The sequence below is a fragment of the Anas acuta genome, chromosome 1 (genome assembly GCF_963932015.1).
Source record: "Anas acuta chromosome 1, bAnaAcu1.1, whole genome shotgun sequence".
Lineage (NCBI taxonomy): Eukaryota > Metazoa > Chordata > Aves > Anseriformes > Anatidae > Anas > Anas acuta.
This window is the reverse complement of record NC_088979.1, coordinates 131,123,216-131,135,625: the sequence shown is the minus strand read 5'-3', so window position 1 is coordinate 131,135,625 and position 12,410 is coordinate 131,123,216. Positions and strand designations below refer to the sequence as shown.

The window sequence follows — 12,410 nt, the reverse complement described above, 5'->3', positions numbered from 1 at the left end:
AAAACCTTATTGTTTGTATATTTGAACTGTAATGGCTGTTTATTGTAAGGAATTGTAAGTGAGCATTTTTTGTTTGTGGCCAGATGACTATGAACTTCTGTGACTATTTATGGAGAAAATGGGGTGTTTTTAAGAGAATAGCTGCTGTCACTTGCAGGTTGCCTTGCCTTGTGGAACCCTTCGTGTATTTTTGACCAGCTTTTCAAAATAAAATCTAGAATAGGGACATCAATTTTTAGTCCTCAGTTCTGTGTTCAGTGTTAGGGCTATTTAAGCCTTCTGGGAATTAGATTATGTAAGTGAATTAAATGAAAAACTGTTCAGTAGAAGCTGCTTGTCTCTCCAGCCGGAGCAGTTCTCTGCCCTGTTTGTGATGCAACCGTCCAAAGAGCTGCCTGTTTTAGTAGCTAGCTTCTGTCTTCTGACACAGACATTTTTGGAGTATCCAAGAAACGCAAATTCAGTGTTACCTTCCCTCCTCAGCCTGGAAGGTTTTCAATTCTGTTTCTCCCAGCAGCATGTCTTAACCACTAAGATTGCGAGTTAAGCCAGGTTTGTGGGCACTTTTGAGGTGGCATTTTTGCAAAATTCACAGGGCAAAAGAAGGAGGGAGCTTCACCTTGTAGTTTATTTATTCCAGAAGGGGGGAGGGGAGGTATTGATTCCATTTATTCACAGGTACCTCTAGCTGTAGTTGTAGGCAAGCTTGACAGGAGAACTCTAAGCAGAACTTGTTCAAGTGTCAGTAGAGGTAAGGCAGGGATTTTGCATGTATGTGTTGTGGGAGGGAGCTGTTTCCTTCCTCCCCTATCTCTTGGCCTCCACCCTGCAAACTGCTTTTGTGGATGTAAGTGTCTGAATTTTTGCTTCAGTACTGTTTATGATGCTTATCTTAAATGTTAGCTTATGGTGAAAATAGGTTTTTATACACAGTGCTCTATAAACAGTCAGCCCCTTCCATGAGGATAAGATGATGTTTTTCTTCCATAAAGGTGTGTCTATGTAAGTGAGAACACCGTAACTGTTAAAGAAATGACTTAATAAAGGTCAACATTTGGACTTACTTGCTTTCAGCAAAACAAACACTAAAATCAATGAAATAATATGATATGTAACAAATAAATAAAAAGCAATAAAACTAAGTGTGGGAGTTTCAACTTATAGGGAAAGTAATTGTCACCTTCAAGGAGACTTTCAGCCATGGGACCCATAACTTCTTAGTACAATTGGAATAGAAGAAATAGTCATCGTACCATCATTTAGAATCAATTATCTGCTTTAAAATCCATAGGGGAGTGTTGCCTAGAAAATATAAGCAGCTCAGTTAGTTAACTAGCCCAGTAAGAGGTCTAGTCACAGGTGAATGGGCGAAATAACTGGGTCTGTAAGGTTATTGTATGTACTAAGCCACTTGGGGAGGAGGCTGGCATTATCTCATGCAATTTGAATTCAGTGGCTCCAAAGGTATCCCTTCAACTTTTTGCTTTACATTATTGCTGAGAGAGGAAGCTGTCTGCTTTTGTGGGAGCCTTTAGCTTTCAAGTAAATGATTGGAAATTAAGATTCTTATAGAAATTACACTTCTTTCTTCTGAAAATGTTTATTTTTAAATCTGCAATTGTTCTTGATCTTAAATATTTCCAATGAGTTTCATGACATAACGTAGATTTCCAGTGAAAAAGGAATTGCAAGCAGTGAAGGTTATTGTACAGATATTAAAGGTCAGCTGATTGTCTCTTACAAAATACTGTAAAGTAGAATGCTTAACAAGTGAAGATCGTGCTGTTCAAACTTCTTTTTTTTTTTAAAAAAAAAGGAATTAAATGGTAGAAAATTATAAATTTAAGAGTTCAGTGATATTTGATAACTGGATTGAACAGTTTCTGGACAACGCAAAACTCTTGGCTCTATCATGATATTTGTGTTGTAGAAAAATATTCTGTTGCAAAATGTACTTATTTACATACCCTCTGTGCTTACCTCTTGTTTTTATTTTGCACCCTTAGATATCCAAGAATCTAATGATACTTAATTTCTCCTCTAATTGATACCTGTTTCTCGTTAATAATGTTCATAAATATTTTTTATCTTACAGATTCTGAAGGTGTTTGAGCTCTGAATACTTGGAAGCTCACCATACATAGAAATGTCTGGCACATACGATGATTCTGTTGGAGTAGAAGTTTCTAGTGATAGCTTCTGGGAGGTAATCTGAGTATTTTATTCACAGTATTTTGATTTTATATCTTTACTCTTATTACATATATTTTTTTTTCACATTATAAATTGTGAAGAGAACTGCAGTATAAGATGTCAGTAGTTACTGTGATCTGCAGAAATAGCCTTCAGGGTAAAAGTGATGTTTTAGATTTTGTCCCAGTTCTGTCAAGGCTTTTTAACTGGCACAGACTTGGTCATCCATTTTGGTAGGATGTGCAATTCAGAATTGAACCTTCATCATTTTTTTATCCTTGAAGAGGGGTGGGTCGAGAGTTTTTAAAATTTCCAATGAAATTGAATGAACAATGGTAAATCTAAAGTAAATGGTTAAAAGCTATTTTAAGTGTACATAGCTTGAAATTTAAGCTACTGTGTGAGTTTACTGTATCTTCTATTTGTGTCTGTGCAAGAATAAACTTATTTGAGGGAAGTTATCTTGTGTTTATCTCAGTGTAAGAGCGTTCATGCGGAAGGATAATACAAAGCACATTGCAAGTTCACGTTAATTTGTGCTGCCCAAGTCTGAAGACTTTCAGATGTTATGGTAGCTTGATTAAGGTTAATTAAAAGAAGACAAACTTCATAAAGCACTTATCAAATGTTAATTGCAACAAACAAGTGACACAGCCAATTTGACAAAATTTGACACAGCCAATACCAACGTAACCGAAGGTCAGAATGTAGTCTAGGTGACTCATGTTTAGTAGGGCAAACTTCTGTTACGTGACTGGGAGCTCTTTTGAGTTTATTTATAACAAACATAGAAATGGTTGGGGGGAAAAATGTCTGAACAGTTCTGTTACTGGAGATACTAAAGTCAGACAGGTTGGTTTCCATGACCTAACATTATCATGTTTCCTTTTAAATTAAAGCTTTTCTAAGCCACTTACAATCTGTGGTGGTATGGGAGGGCAGAGGGTGTGTATTGCATTTTGATGCAAATTTCCCATTATTTCTCAATACAACATCTAAAAGGCCCATATAATGCCAGTGAAGTTTCTTTTTTTGAGTAGACAACTGTCATTTATTGGGAGACTTATTTACTGTTATGTTAAAAATGACTATTTGTTCTCTTTCTGAAAAGGTGGTTTCAAACATACTGGATTCTAAGTCTCCTAAATCCTTTTGTTGTAGGGACACTCTGTAGTATGACTGCAGAGAGGGTGTGGGATTTCCATTTAGAGGTATCCAAAATTCAACTGGATTTAGTCCTGAGCTACCTGATCTATCAGATGTGCTTTGAGCAGAGGGTTGGACTAAGTGACCTCCAGAGGTTCCATCCAACCTGAATTAGTCTGCATCTTTGTGACTGAGGAAACCTTTTGGACAGGCTTCCTTGGTAGAAATACTTTAAAGAAAGATATGGAGGTGCTCAGCAAAAAAGAATACTGGACTTCTCTGGTTGTTGTGAGTTGGCTATCCTGTAGCTGCCTGGAGAATGTAACTTCTGACTCGCTATTTTGTGCAAAACTGTTGTGTTCTGTTAAGTAACCAGTTCTCAAAGCATAGAAGATGTATCAATGGGAATTCTGTGAAGTAATATGATGTCTTGGTCAAAAGTGACCTTAAATCTTTAATATTAAAGACATATAGATGCTCAAAAATAGCAATTAGCCTAAGTTAGGACCTCTACAAGCATAGTTTAAATGTATTTGACAATTACTACAGATAGGTTAAAAGCATTATTGATGTTAATGCTATTAGTGGCTTATTTTATATCATAAACACTATCTAAATATATTAATTTGGTCTTTTCTATTTATTCCTTCTAAAAAGTCAAAACTGCAGTCTGTTTTGTAAGCAATTTCAATAGGCTAACATGTAATGCATGAGTATTTCTTGAAGTATCCTTAAATAAGAAAGAGTTAAACTTCAGTATACCAATTGGTTTCTTTCCTTTATGATTAATTCATTGCTCTGCTCTTTCTCTTTTTTAATATAACTGCAAATGTTATGTTAAAATGGTCAAGAGGAAAAAAATTCAGATTGAATAGTTAACTTTTTTTCTGAAATTGAGCGCATCAGGCTGAAAAAGTAGTATGTTCTGAGAGCTAACAAATATTGACTAGAGCAAGTAGACAAGTTTTTCAAAGAAGAAGGGTACATTCTTCCTCATAGCAAGCTTTTGGCAGTTTAGGAAAAAACTGTGGATAATTTTCATGATTTCTGGAGTTTTAAGTATTGAATTATGCAGGAAAGCGTTATTTGCCTATTCCTCTGCTTTATGCTCTTAGACTTAAGACTTTGTCCTAAGAGTCTAGGTCTGACAAGTTTGGTTTTGGCTACAAATGCTGATATATTTATTTTTAAAAGATGGTTGTGTTCTTATTACAGATGTAAAGGCTTTGTCATTATTTTTGCAAAGTGACTAAAGGCTTGAAATGTCAATGTGTTGAAACTAAGTGGTATCTGAGGGATTTTTTTTTTTTTTTTGAAACATGAAGGAGGCGATTAAAGTTTTATAGTTGGTTAGTGCTTGAAATATCACCACTGATGGTGTTTTTTGTTGTATTTTTTTAAAGCAAAGCAGAATACAAAGTTTTTGTTGTTGTTGCATACCAGGTTGTCATAAAATGCTGTATGTGTAGATGAAAGCACATAGTAGTTTTGCCTAAATGTCCATGTAACTACGTGGAGTATTGAAAACGTGTGATATGACATCCCTGGCATTCTGCAGAGATGAAGCTTGTATGGATACACTCGAGATACTTTGAACTAACGGTGAAAAAGAGTGCTTTAATTATAAATAATGTGATAGATCATTTTGTAGTAATGATCTGTAATACTATTAGTAATACTTAGTAATACTAAGCTATTAACAGGAAGGACTGACCTGGTAGCAAATCCTGACCTTCATGTGTTCTATGTTTGATGAATTTAAAGTCAGTGTAGTTTGAGAGAATAAACATGTTTACTAAGCTATTTTGAGAAAAACATTTCATATAAACATTTATCCACAATGGAAATTACAGATTTTTTTTTGCACTCTGGTTATCATAGGATGACTGGGCTTTAAACTATTCAGAAGACTGATAGTCTTGGCAATACCTTGTTAAAGTAAGAATTATGAATAACATGGAACATTTTGGTTTACAGGCATTTTAGTTGTACGTTACATCATGTGACAGTGATGCTTTTTTTTATCCTGACACTGGACAAAATGCCTAGACTAAAGCACAGCATAAGGGAAAAAGGTGAAGTGCCTACAGCTGTACTGTCTGCTGCAGTGTCCCCTTGATGCTGAATCTATTGAGCAATTGTCCAGGAATAGTTTTCTTGTGACTTCTACACTCCCGTGTGTGAGCATCATTGCTGATTTGGGTTTGTAATTCTGATTATTTGTTGTGAATGAATAAGGTGTCCAGCAGCTAGCTTAGGCCAAGTAACGTCTTGTCATAAAGCACCATTTAGTCTAAACCTTGCCTTGCTACAGGGAAGCCTGATGAAACAGTAAGGCAGGACTCATTCTTGAGCTCAAGAGTTAATTGAGGGCAAGGTTTGCCAGGCTTCTGCTATCAGTAAAATGTGAACCTGAAGTATAGGACATCTTGTGCAAATCTTAATGAATTGAACTTAAGAGTAACTCTTCGGTATTACCAATGACATACAGAATGGCCAGCCTGTCAAACAACTACCAAACTTGTAGTTTAACTACTTTACTTGGCTTGGAACCACCTTTGCAACCAAAGTTTGTCTGAATTTTAGGCTAAATTTTGGTACCTTCCAAGTCAGTTATTTCTGAAAATTGCAACTTTGAATTCCAGTCTTAGTTTTTCTCCAGCTGGTTAAATAAACTGCTTTGGTCAATGCTTTTTGTCTGACTTGATTAGAAATGATGCAGTGTCTCTGGAGCAGTAGCCTCAGTACTTCATGCTTCATAACAAGGATCACAGAGTTCTTAATCCTTTTGTGGAAGTTGTATCATTAATGTGGACTTGTCATGTGCACCCTATTTCACCAGAAATAAATGTTTAAGCTATTTGACATGACATCTTTTTTTTCATTTGTTTTTGAAGACAGCCTGCAGTTTAAGTCACCCTGCTGTGTTTTACTGCCACAACCGGAAGCAGTGTGTGTATTTAAACCTGGCCATGGCACAGAAGAGACAGACATGGGGATTTTTGTTCCCTCATACTTCAAAATAGCTCAAACTTATTTACTTTTGGAGCATGCTGCAAAATGCATCTTTTCCTTGAAAGACACATAGGAAAAAGTGAGGTGGCAAGGTGTGGGACATACCATAAGAACTTACTGTGAGAGCCATGTTTTTCCTTGCTGTGTATCTTGGAAATTCAACCACTTTCATTTCTTGAATGTTGATGTTCTGTTGAGCTGATAAAAATTATGCTTATTGAAATTCGGGGACCTCAAGTCCACCGCCAGCCTCCGGGTCCTTCTGTGAAATGTTGCTAAACTGCTTTCATGGTTTTTGACATTGCCTTTGGCAGAAATTTCATGCAATGCTGTCTTTAGGAAATAAAACACTTTTTGTTCTTAATCCGTTTTCTGGCTCTAAGTGTTTGGTTTCTTTAATTTTTGCAATATAAGAACAGATTGTATAACTGAAAAAAAATAGGCTTTCAGTAATACCTTTTTGTATCATGAATTAGAAATAGCAGCTTTCACAATTAAATTGAGGAAACTTTTATTGCTTAGCTAAACTTTCAAAACTTTCAGCCTGGGTTTTTGTCTCCTGGCAGGAGAAGGATCTGGCCTATTGAAAAGGACCCTCCTCCTCCTCCCTCCCAACACACACACCTACTTCTTCCAAGTGTTCAACAAATAGAAGTATTCTAGGAGGCAGCATTTTGTACATACTTGCATGTAAGGAATTGTAAAATAATAAGGAAAGATACTGAGAGATAATTGAGAGGTATTTGCCACAGAAAGATTTCATCAAAGTTCCAGTTCTAGTAATGCCTGGTATTACTTAAGAAATGGAAACACTTTCATTCTTCATCTTTCTGACAAGTTTCAGTGTACCTTGATGTATTTGACTGAACTCATGGTGCTATGGGTACAGAAATTTTAACATGGAGGAATCTCGTTGATACGCTTCAAGAAGAAATTCATTCATCTGTATTACTTAGCTTACAAAGGTAGCATGCTTTGGATAATTAAAGGTTACTGCTGATGGCAGTAAATTAAAGCTTACTGCTGATGGCAGCAACTTTTCCAAGGGAAAGTGGGGAATTTGGAACCCAGTGTTCAATTTGAAATCCTTCAGACTTTTTTTCCACCTGTTATATGGATTCTCAGCGTTTGCATGGCTGTTATAAGTACATCTCAGTTTGTCATAATTGTTTATACCACTTGCTTGCATCCAATCAATATATTTTGAGAAAAAACTAGCGTGTTAGAACATGCTTTGTTCTTTTAGTAAGACACAAGAAACAGACAACCCTATAGGTTTTGTTCTACTCAAGTAGCATTACAATCTACATGAAAGAATTTGTTGTAATAAATGGAATGCTAATTTTATGATGCATTTTTTTAATCAAGCCCAAGCCTTATGCCTTCTTATCACTGTTGTGGTCATATTAAAAGAAGAAAGCATTGGTCTCAACTTGCTCAAAGCAATTATTCACTTAAATACCCATGAATGTTAGAAAAGTGATGAATAAGCATTTCTAGAGATCAAAGTAGAAGTGTATGTATATCTTTCAAGGTAAGGCATCTAAATGTAAAGCTACAGCCTGTAGAAATCATTATTTTTAATGATACACAGGTTCTTTGTTGACAGTGCCACCTAAACCCTAGGTATGAGTCCTTATTCTTATTTTGTGCTAGCATCAACAATATGGAAGACCTCGCCATTTATTGCAGGGTTGTTTATCTGTGCTGTGAAAACAAGTACTAACCTAGACAAAAACAGGCATTCTGAACAACTGCTAAAAGAGTGTCTGGCATTAGCTCTAGAAACTCAGGATTATGGCGGATTCCCTTGGAGGACAGGACCTGGTGTGCATTTTGCGGTGCTAAGCACATCACTTCCATAGCAGTCTGAAGTTATAAACTTCATTATGAGCAGCCTGCTGAGATGGTCTTGGTCCTGCCTGTTCGTGTGTTCCTGATGTTTCTGCTTTGTGTTTACTGCTGTCAGCCAGCATCTATGTGAATTATTTCTGAAGGGGGTGCACATGCTAGGTGCACAGGAGAATTTAAAAGGGAGGAGTCCTGCCCAACCCCCCCCCCCCCAAAAAAAAAAAAAAAAAAAAAAAAAACAAAAAACAAAACAAAACAAAACAAAAAAAAACAGCAACAACAAAAAACAACTAACTTCTCTGGAATGTTAAAAAGATGTTTTGATGTTGAGGGATTTCAGTTACTTGTTACTGAACACTTCTACCATAGGAGACATGTCTGTTTTGCTCTTCTGTTTTAAAAACACTTGAACTCTGTAACAGTAGATTGCTGTCATCTTCTTTATGCATTTTTTTTTTCCTTCTAGTAACAATGTTTTCCATTTATATTGCCAGGTATTTGCTTACTGATACTGTGAGCTCTTAAGCTCACAGATATATAAAGTCAGTAGCCTTTAAGATCTTAAAGGGCTTAAGAGCTTCCTCAGATTTTTTTTCTTGCATCCAGTGATGAATTTACATTGGTAAACTTTCAAAACTTACATACACAAAGATAGAGCTTATATAGGTACTCAAGCTATGTATGTGCTAATTATGCACCAAGATGATTCTGTTTATGTGCAAAAACCACTTTGAATCCACACAGATTCAAAGCACACATGACAATCTTGTACAGGGTTTCAAAATGTGCCTTTAATCTCTGTTTTGCATGTTCATTTTGAGGGAGAATATATGCTATGGCATTGAGTATTATAAAAATTAATAGTGGTTGAAGTGTTTGAAAACTTCCTGATTTATACTAGTGGTTGACAGGAACGTTGGTAATAGTGTGTCCCCATACTGACTATCGGTAGGTGTGGATTTGATGAAGCCTTCAAAGCTCGTTATTGTGCATTTCTTGCCTCTGAATTTTTGCTAGTAAAACCAACCATCAACACCAACCAAACACAAAACAAACACGAAAACAACTTATATGCTATGGTGACTTAAGAGATAAGCAAATTTATTTTCTTTCAAATGGTTCCAGTTTATAAAGGCTGACTAGTTATGGATAAGCTAGGCAAGTCTGGAAGAAACATCAAATCTTACTTCAGGCATTTGAAACTTGTATAGTAGTGGTTATAGCAACTATAATATGCTGCAATTAATTGACTGGAATTTAGCAGTAGCTGAATGTTTGCCACTTTGTGTTGCTGACAAATTAAAATACCCTTATTTTTCATTCAGTGTACCAGAAAAACCTACTTAGTATGTTTAACTCCTCGTGCAATTTTATCCTGGTCTATGAATATGCTTTAAAAATAAAAACACCACATACACCACCACAAAGTTTGTTAGTTGTGGTAAAAGTGCCTAAATAATTTAACACAGAGGGAGAGTCATGAGTGCTGTGAAATTGTGTAAAAAAAAAAAAAAAAAAAAAAGTACAGTACTGTGGCTGTAAGCTCTTAAATATTCCCCCATTTATCATATCAGTACCAGTGGTTGGTTACATTAGTACCTGGGTGGTACTAATGTAGCCAACCACTGGTACTGATATGATAATGTAGCTTTGAGAAAAGATTTGAGATGACTTCGAGTGCTGTGATCATATCTGAGAGGAAATATCACAGTGAGAAGGAATTTTTTCTACTGAAGCAGATCTGAAGGTGTTTGCAACCTCTGTAAGAGGAGAGGTGGGGCAAAAACTAGAATCACCTGAATTTTATTAGTAGCAAAGCTTGGAGTATTATTTGTAGTGGAAAAGGGGAAACTGGTAGCAAACTGCATTTATGAAAGAGGCAGGGGGATGGTTTCACAGTTAAAACTGGGAATCACAGTTTTCACAAAATTCACCAGTTCAATCAAGAAATTGGCCATCAGAGCAATATTTTGAAGAAGAATACTTTTGGGGGGATTATTTCCTCTTGATGTGGTTCTAGTAACAAATGGTGAACAGCAACTGAACACGTTGTGTTGATGCTAAAACGAAAGCAGTTCTTAAATATCTTGTAGTAAAAGATGTCACTGCTCTTGAAACTGTAAATAAATAAATAAAATCTTGTAGTCTTACAGTTTACTATCCTGAAATGAATGTTTCATTTGTAGGATGAGGACAAGGTCATGTCTTCATTGTATGCCATCTGTTTAACAGGAAACAATCCCCCAGACTCAGAGAGATAAGAATGTTGTTGTAGCTGGTGACATCCTATGTTCATGTACTGAACAGTGCTAATGCAGAAATCTGAAAATTGCGAAGCATTATGTAAGTGCAGCTCTGACTGAAACAAGGAAATGCAGGGTTATTTTTTTCTTCTGGCCAGCTACTAAAAATAATAATTGTCATTTTTGTTTTGTTTCAAATACTTCTTCTGACTATGGGTAGGGGGGAAGCCTTGCGCAATGTTTGCAGTCTACCTCAGAAATTGAAGAGAAGGGAATCTTGAATAAAATAATGTGTTAAGGCATGTCTTTTCCAAAATTCAGGTTGTGTTTAGTGTGTTTGTCAGCTTTTACTTGTTTTAAGTTCTCTTCAGTTAATGTAGTGGTTCCTTGGCATGCACAAAAACTGAAATCCTTTTCCCTTTACTTGACTCCCTTGTCTCTATGGCAGACTGCACATTCCACTTCTCTCAAAGTTTTGGCATTGCAATTTAATCTATGGACAGTGCAACTTTCAAGCAGTGGTTTCGTTGTACAAATTAAAACAATTTGCAGGTATAGAAAATCTTTTAAATAATTCTATGAGGTTTATAACATGTTTTGCATAGAAATGTTTGTGAATCTATTTTAAATCACTTCAGTTAGTATTACCTTTAAATATTAAAGTATTCTATGGAATACTTTATATTGAAAGTATTGCTATATGAAAATAGTACCAAATTTCAACCCTGGCAGGGGGCAGTTTAGTGGGCTAAGGAGGGAATCAGCACTCAGAATAGGCACATGTTCACAAAGGGAAGGGAGATGTCTGTTGGTGACTCTAGTCTTAAAGCACTGTGGTATTTTGATGTGGATTCTGTTTGGTTGCTCATAAGTTGTTTACATCTTTGTCCTTCCATCTGTTTAAATGCTATTAATGTGGTATCCTAAATTTCTTGAGTGAGACAAAAGTCCAGCATGACTTCCTTTACAAAACTGTACTGAGAACACTCAAATGCAGGTTTTGCCCAATCTTGCCCAGAGTGGTTATCGCACTTCATCAAACTGTGTCTTCCCAAGAAGTGCCTGCTTTTCAACAGGTCCTGCTTGGAGGTGCGTCCTGGAGCTCTCACTAACAGTTCCTTGCTGCCACCCTGTCCTGTGGGCTCCATCTGTAGGGTGGCTTGTATCCTGGAGTCTTTAGGTCAGTCCTTTCTGACCTGTGCTGCAGACAAGAAAGAAAAGAAAGAAGGGATCACTGGGGGACTTAAGAGCAGCTGAAAGCCAGAAGTCATTCAGGATTGTCAGTTAAGAGATGCAAAAAATGATTGGAAAAGTGAAATGTACATGCTTATCTGCAGTTATGCTTATTTAGGCAGAGGTGAAGTGGGGAGCTTCACTGGAAGCAGGTTAAAGTGAAGTTTTAAACATATCCATATGTGATATGGACATACTTGTGACCATTCTGCTCCTTGCATGTACTTCCTATCAGGGTCTGAGAAGCAAGTTTTGCCTTGTAAATATTTCTCTAAAAAGGGAGATGATAAACTAGGGAGATTAGCTGATGCTTCATATGTTTTAAATATTAGTAAATCACTAGGTTTTAAAAATGTGAAATGCCAAGTATAGAACTTAAATTCTGCGTCATAAGAAAATTTACAGAAAAATGTTATTTCCAAAACTAGCTATCCTCATGGGGCATGGAATTTGAATAGGATGCCTTAACGTGATTTATGTAGTAGTAGTTTGAACATCTGGGGTTTGGTTTGAAAATATTAATACAGAAGGCCTTCTTTGAGGTACAAGATTGTTATTGTCTAGTATTGTAGGCTTTGTTTGAAACTATGGTGCTAGTTCCTTCAGTTCTCCTCAGGTGAAGGGTTGGTGTGGGTGAAATATCTCATGACAAAAGACTGAGTAGTGAGTGGACTGTGATAGGTAAACTGAATTTATTTCTCTGCATACTGCCTGAAATTTGGCAACTGT

At 36.3% G+C, this 12,410-nt stretch overlaps 1 protein-coding gene across 9 annotated transcripts in view; it reads left to right on the top strand.

The window, feature by feature from the left end:
* Window positions 1-12,410, top strand: part of PACSIN2 (protein kinase C and casein kinase substrate in neurons 2) — a 58,364-nt gene that overhangs the window by 26,571 nt on the left and 19,383 nt on the right. For 8 of the 9 annotated variants that reach the window (XM_068656626.1, XM_068656616.1, XM_068656562.1 and 5 more), the window contains one exon: window positions 2,096-2,206. The exons of the other annotated variant lie outside the window; for it this stretch is intronic. In XM_068656626.1, coding sequence (XP_068512727.1) covers window positions 2,147-2,206 — 60 coding nt within the window. In that variant the 5' untranslated portion in view covers window positions 2,096-2,146. The remainder of the gene's footprint in view (window positions 1-2,095; window positions 2,207-12,410) is intronic. 9 annotated transcript variants of the gene reach the window in all.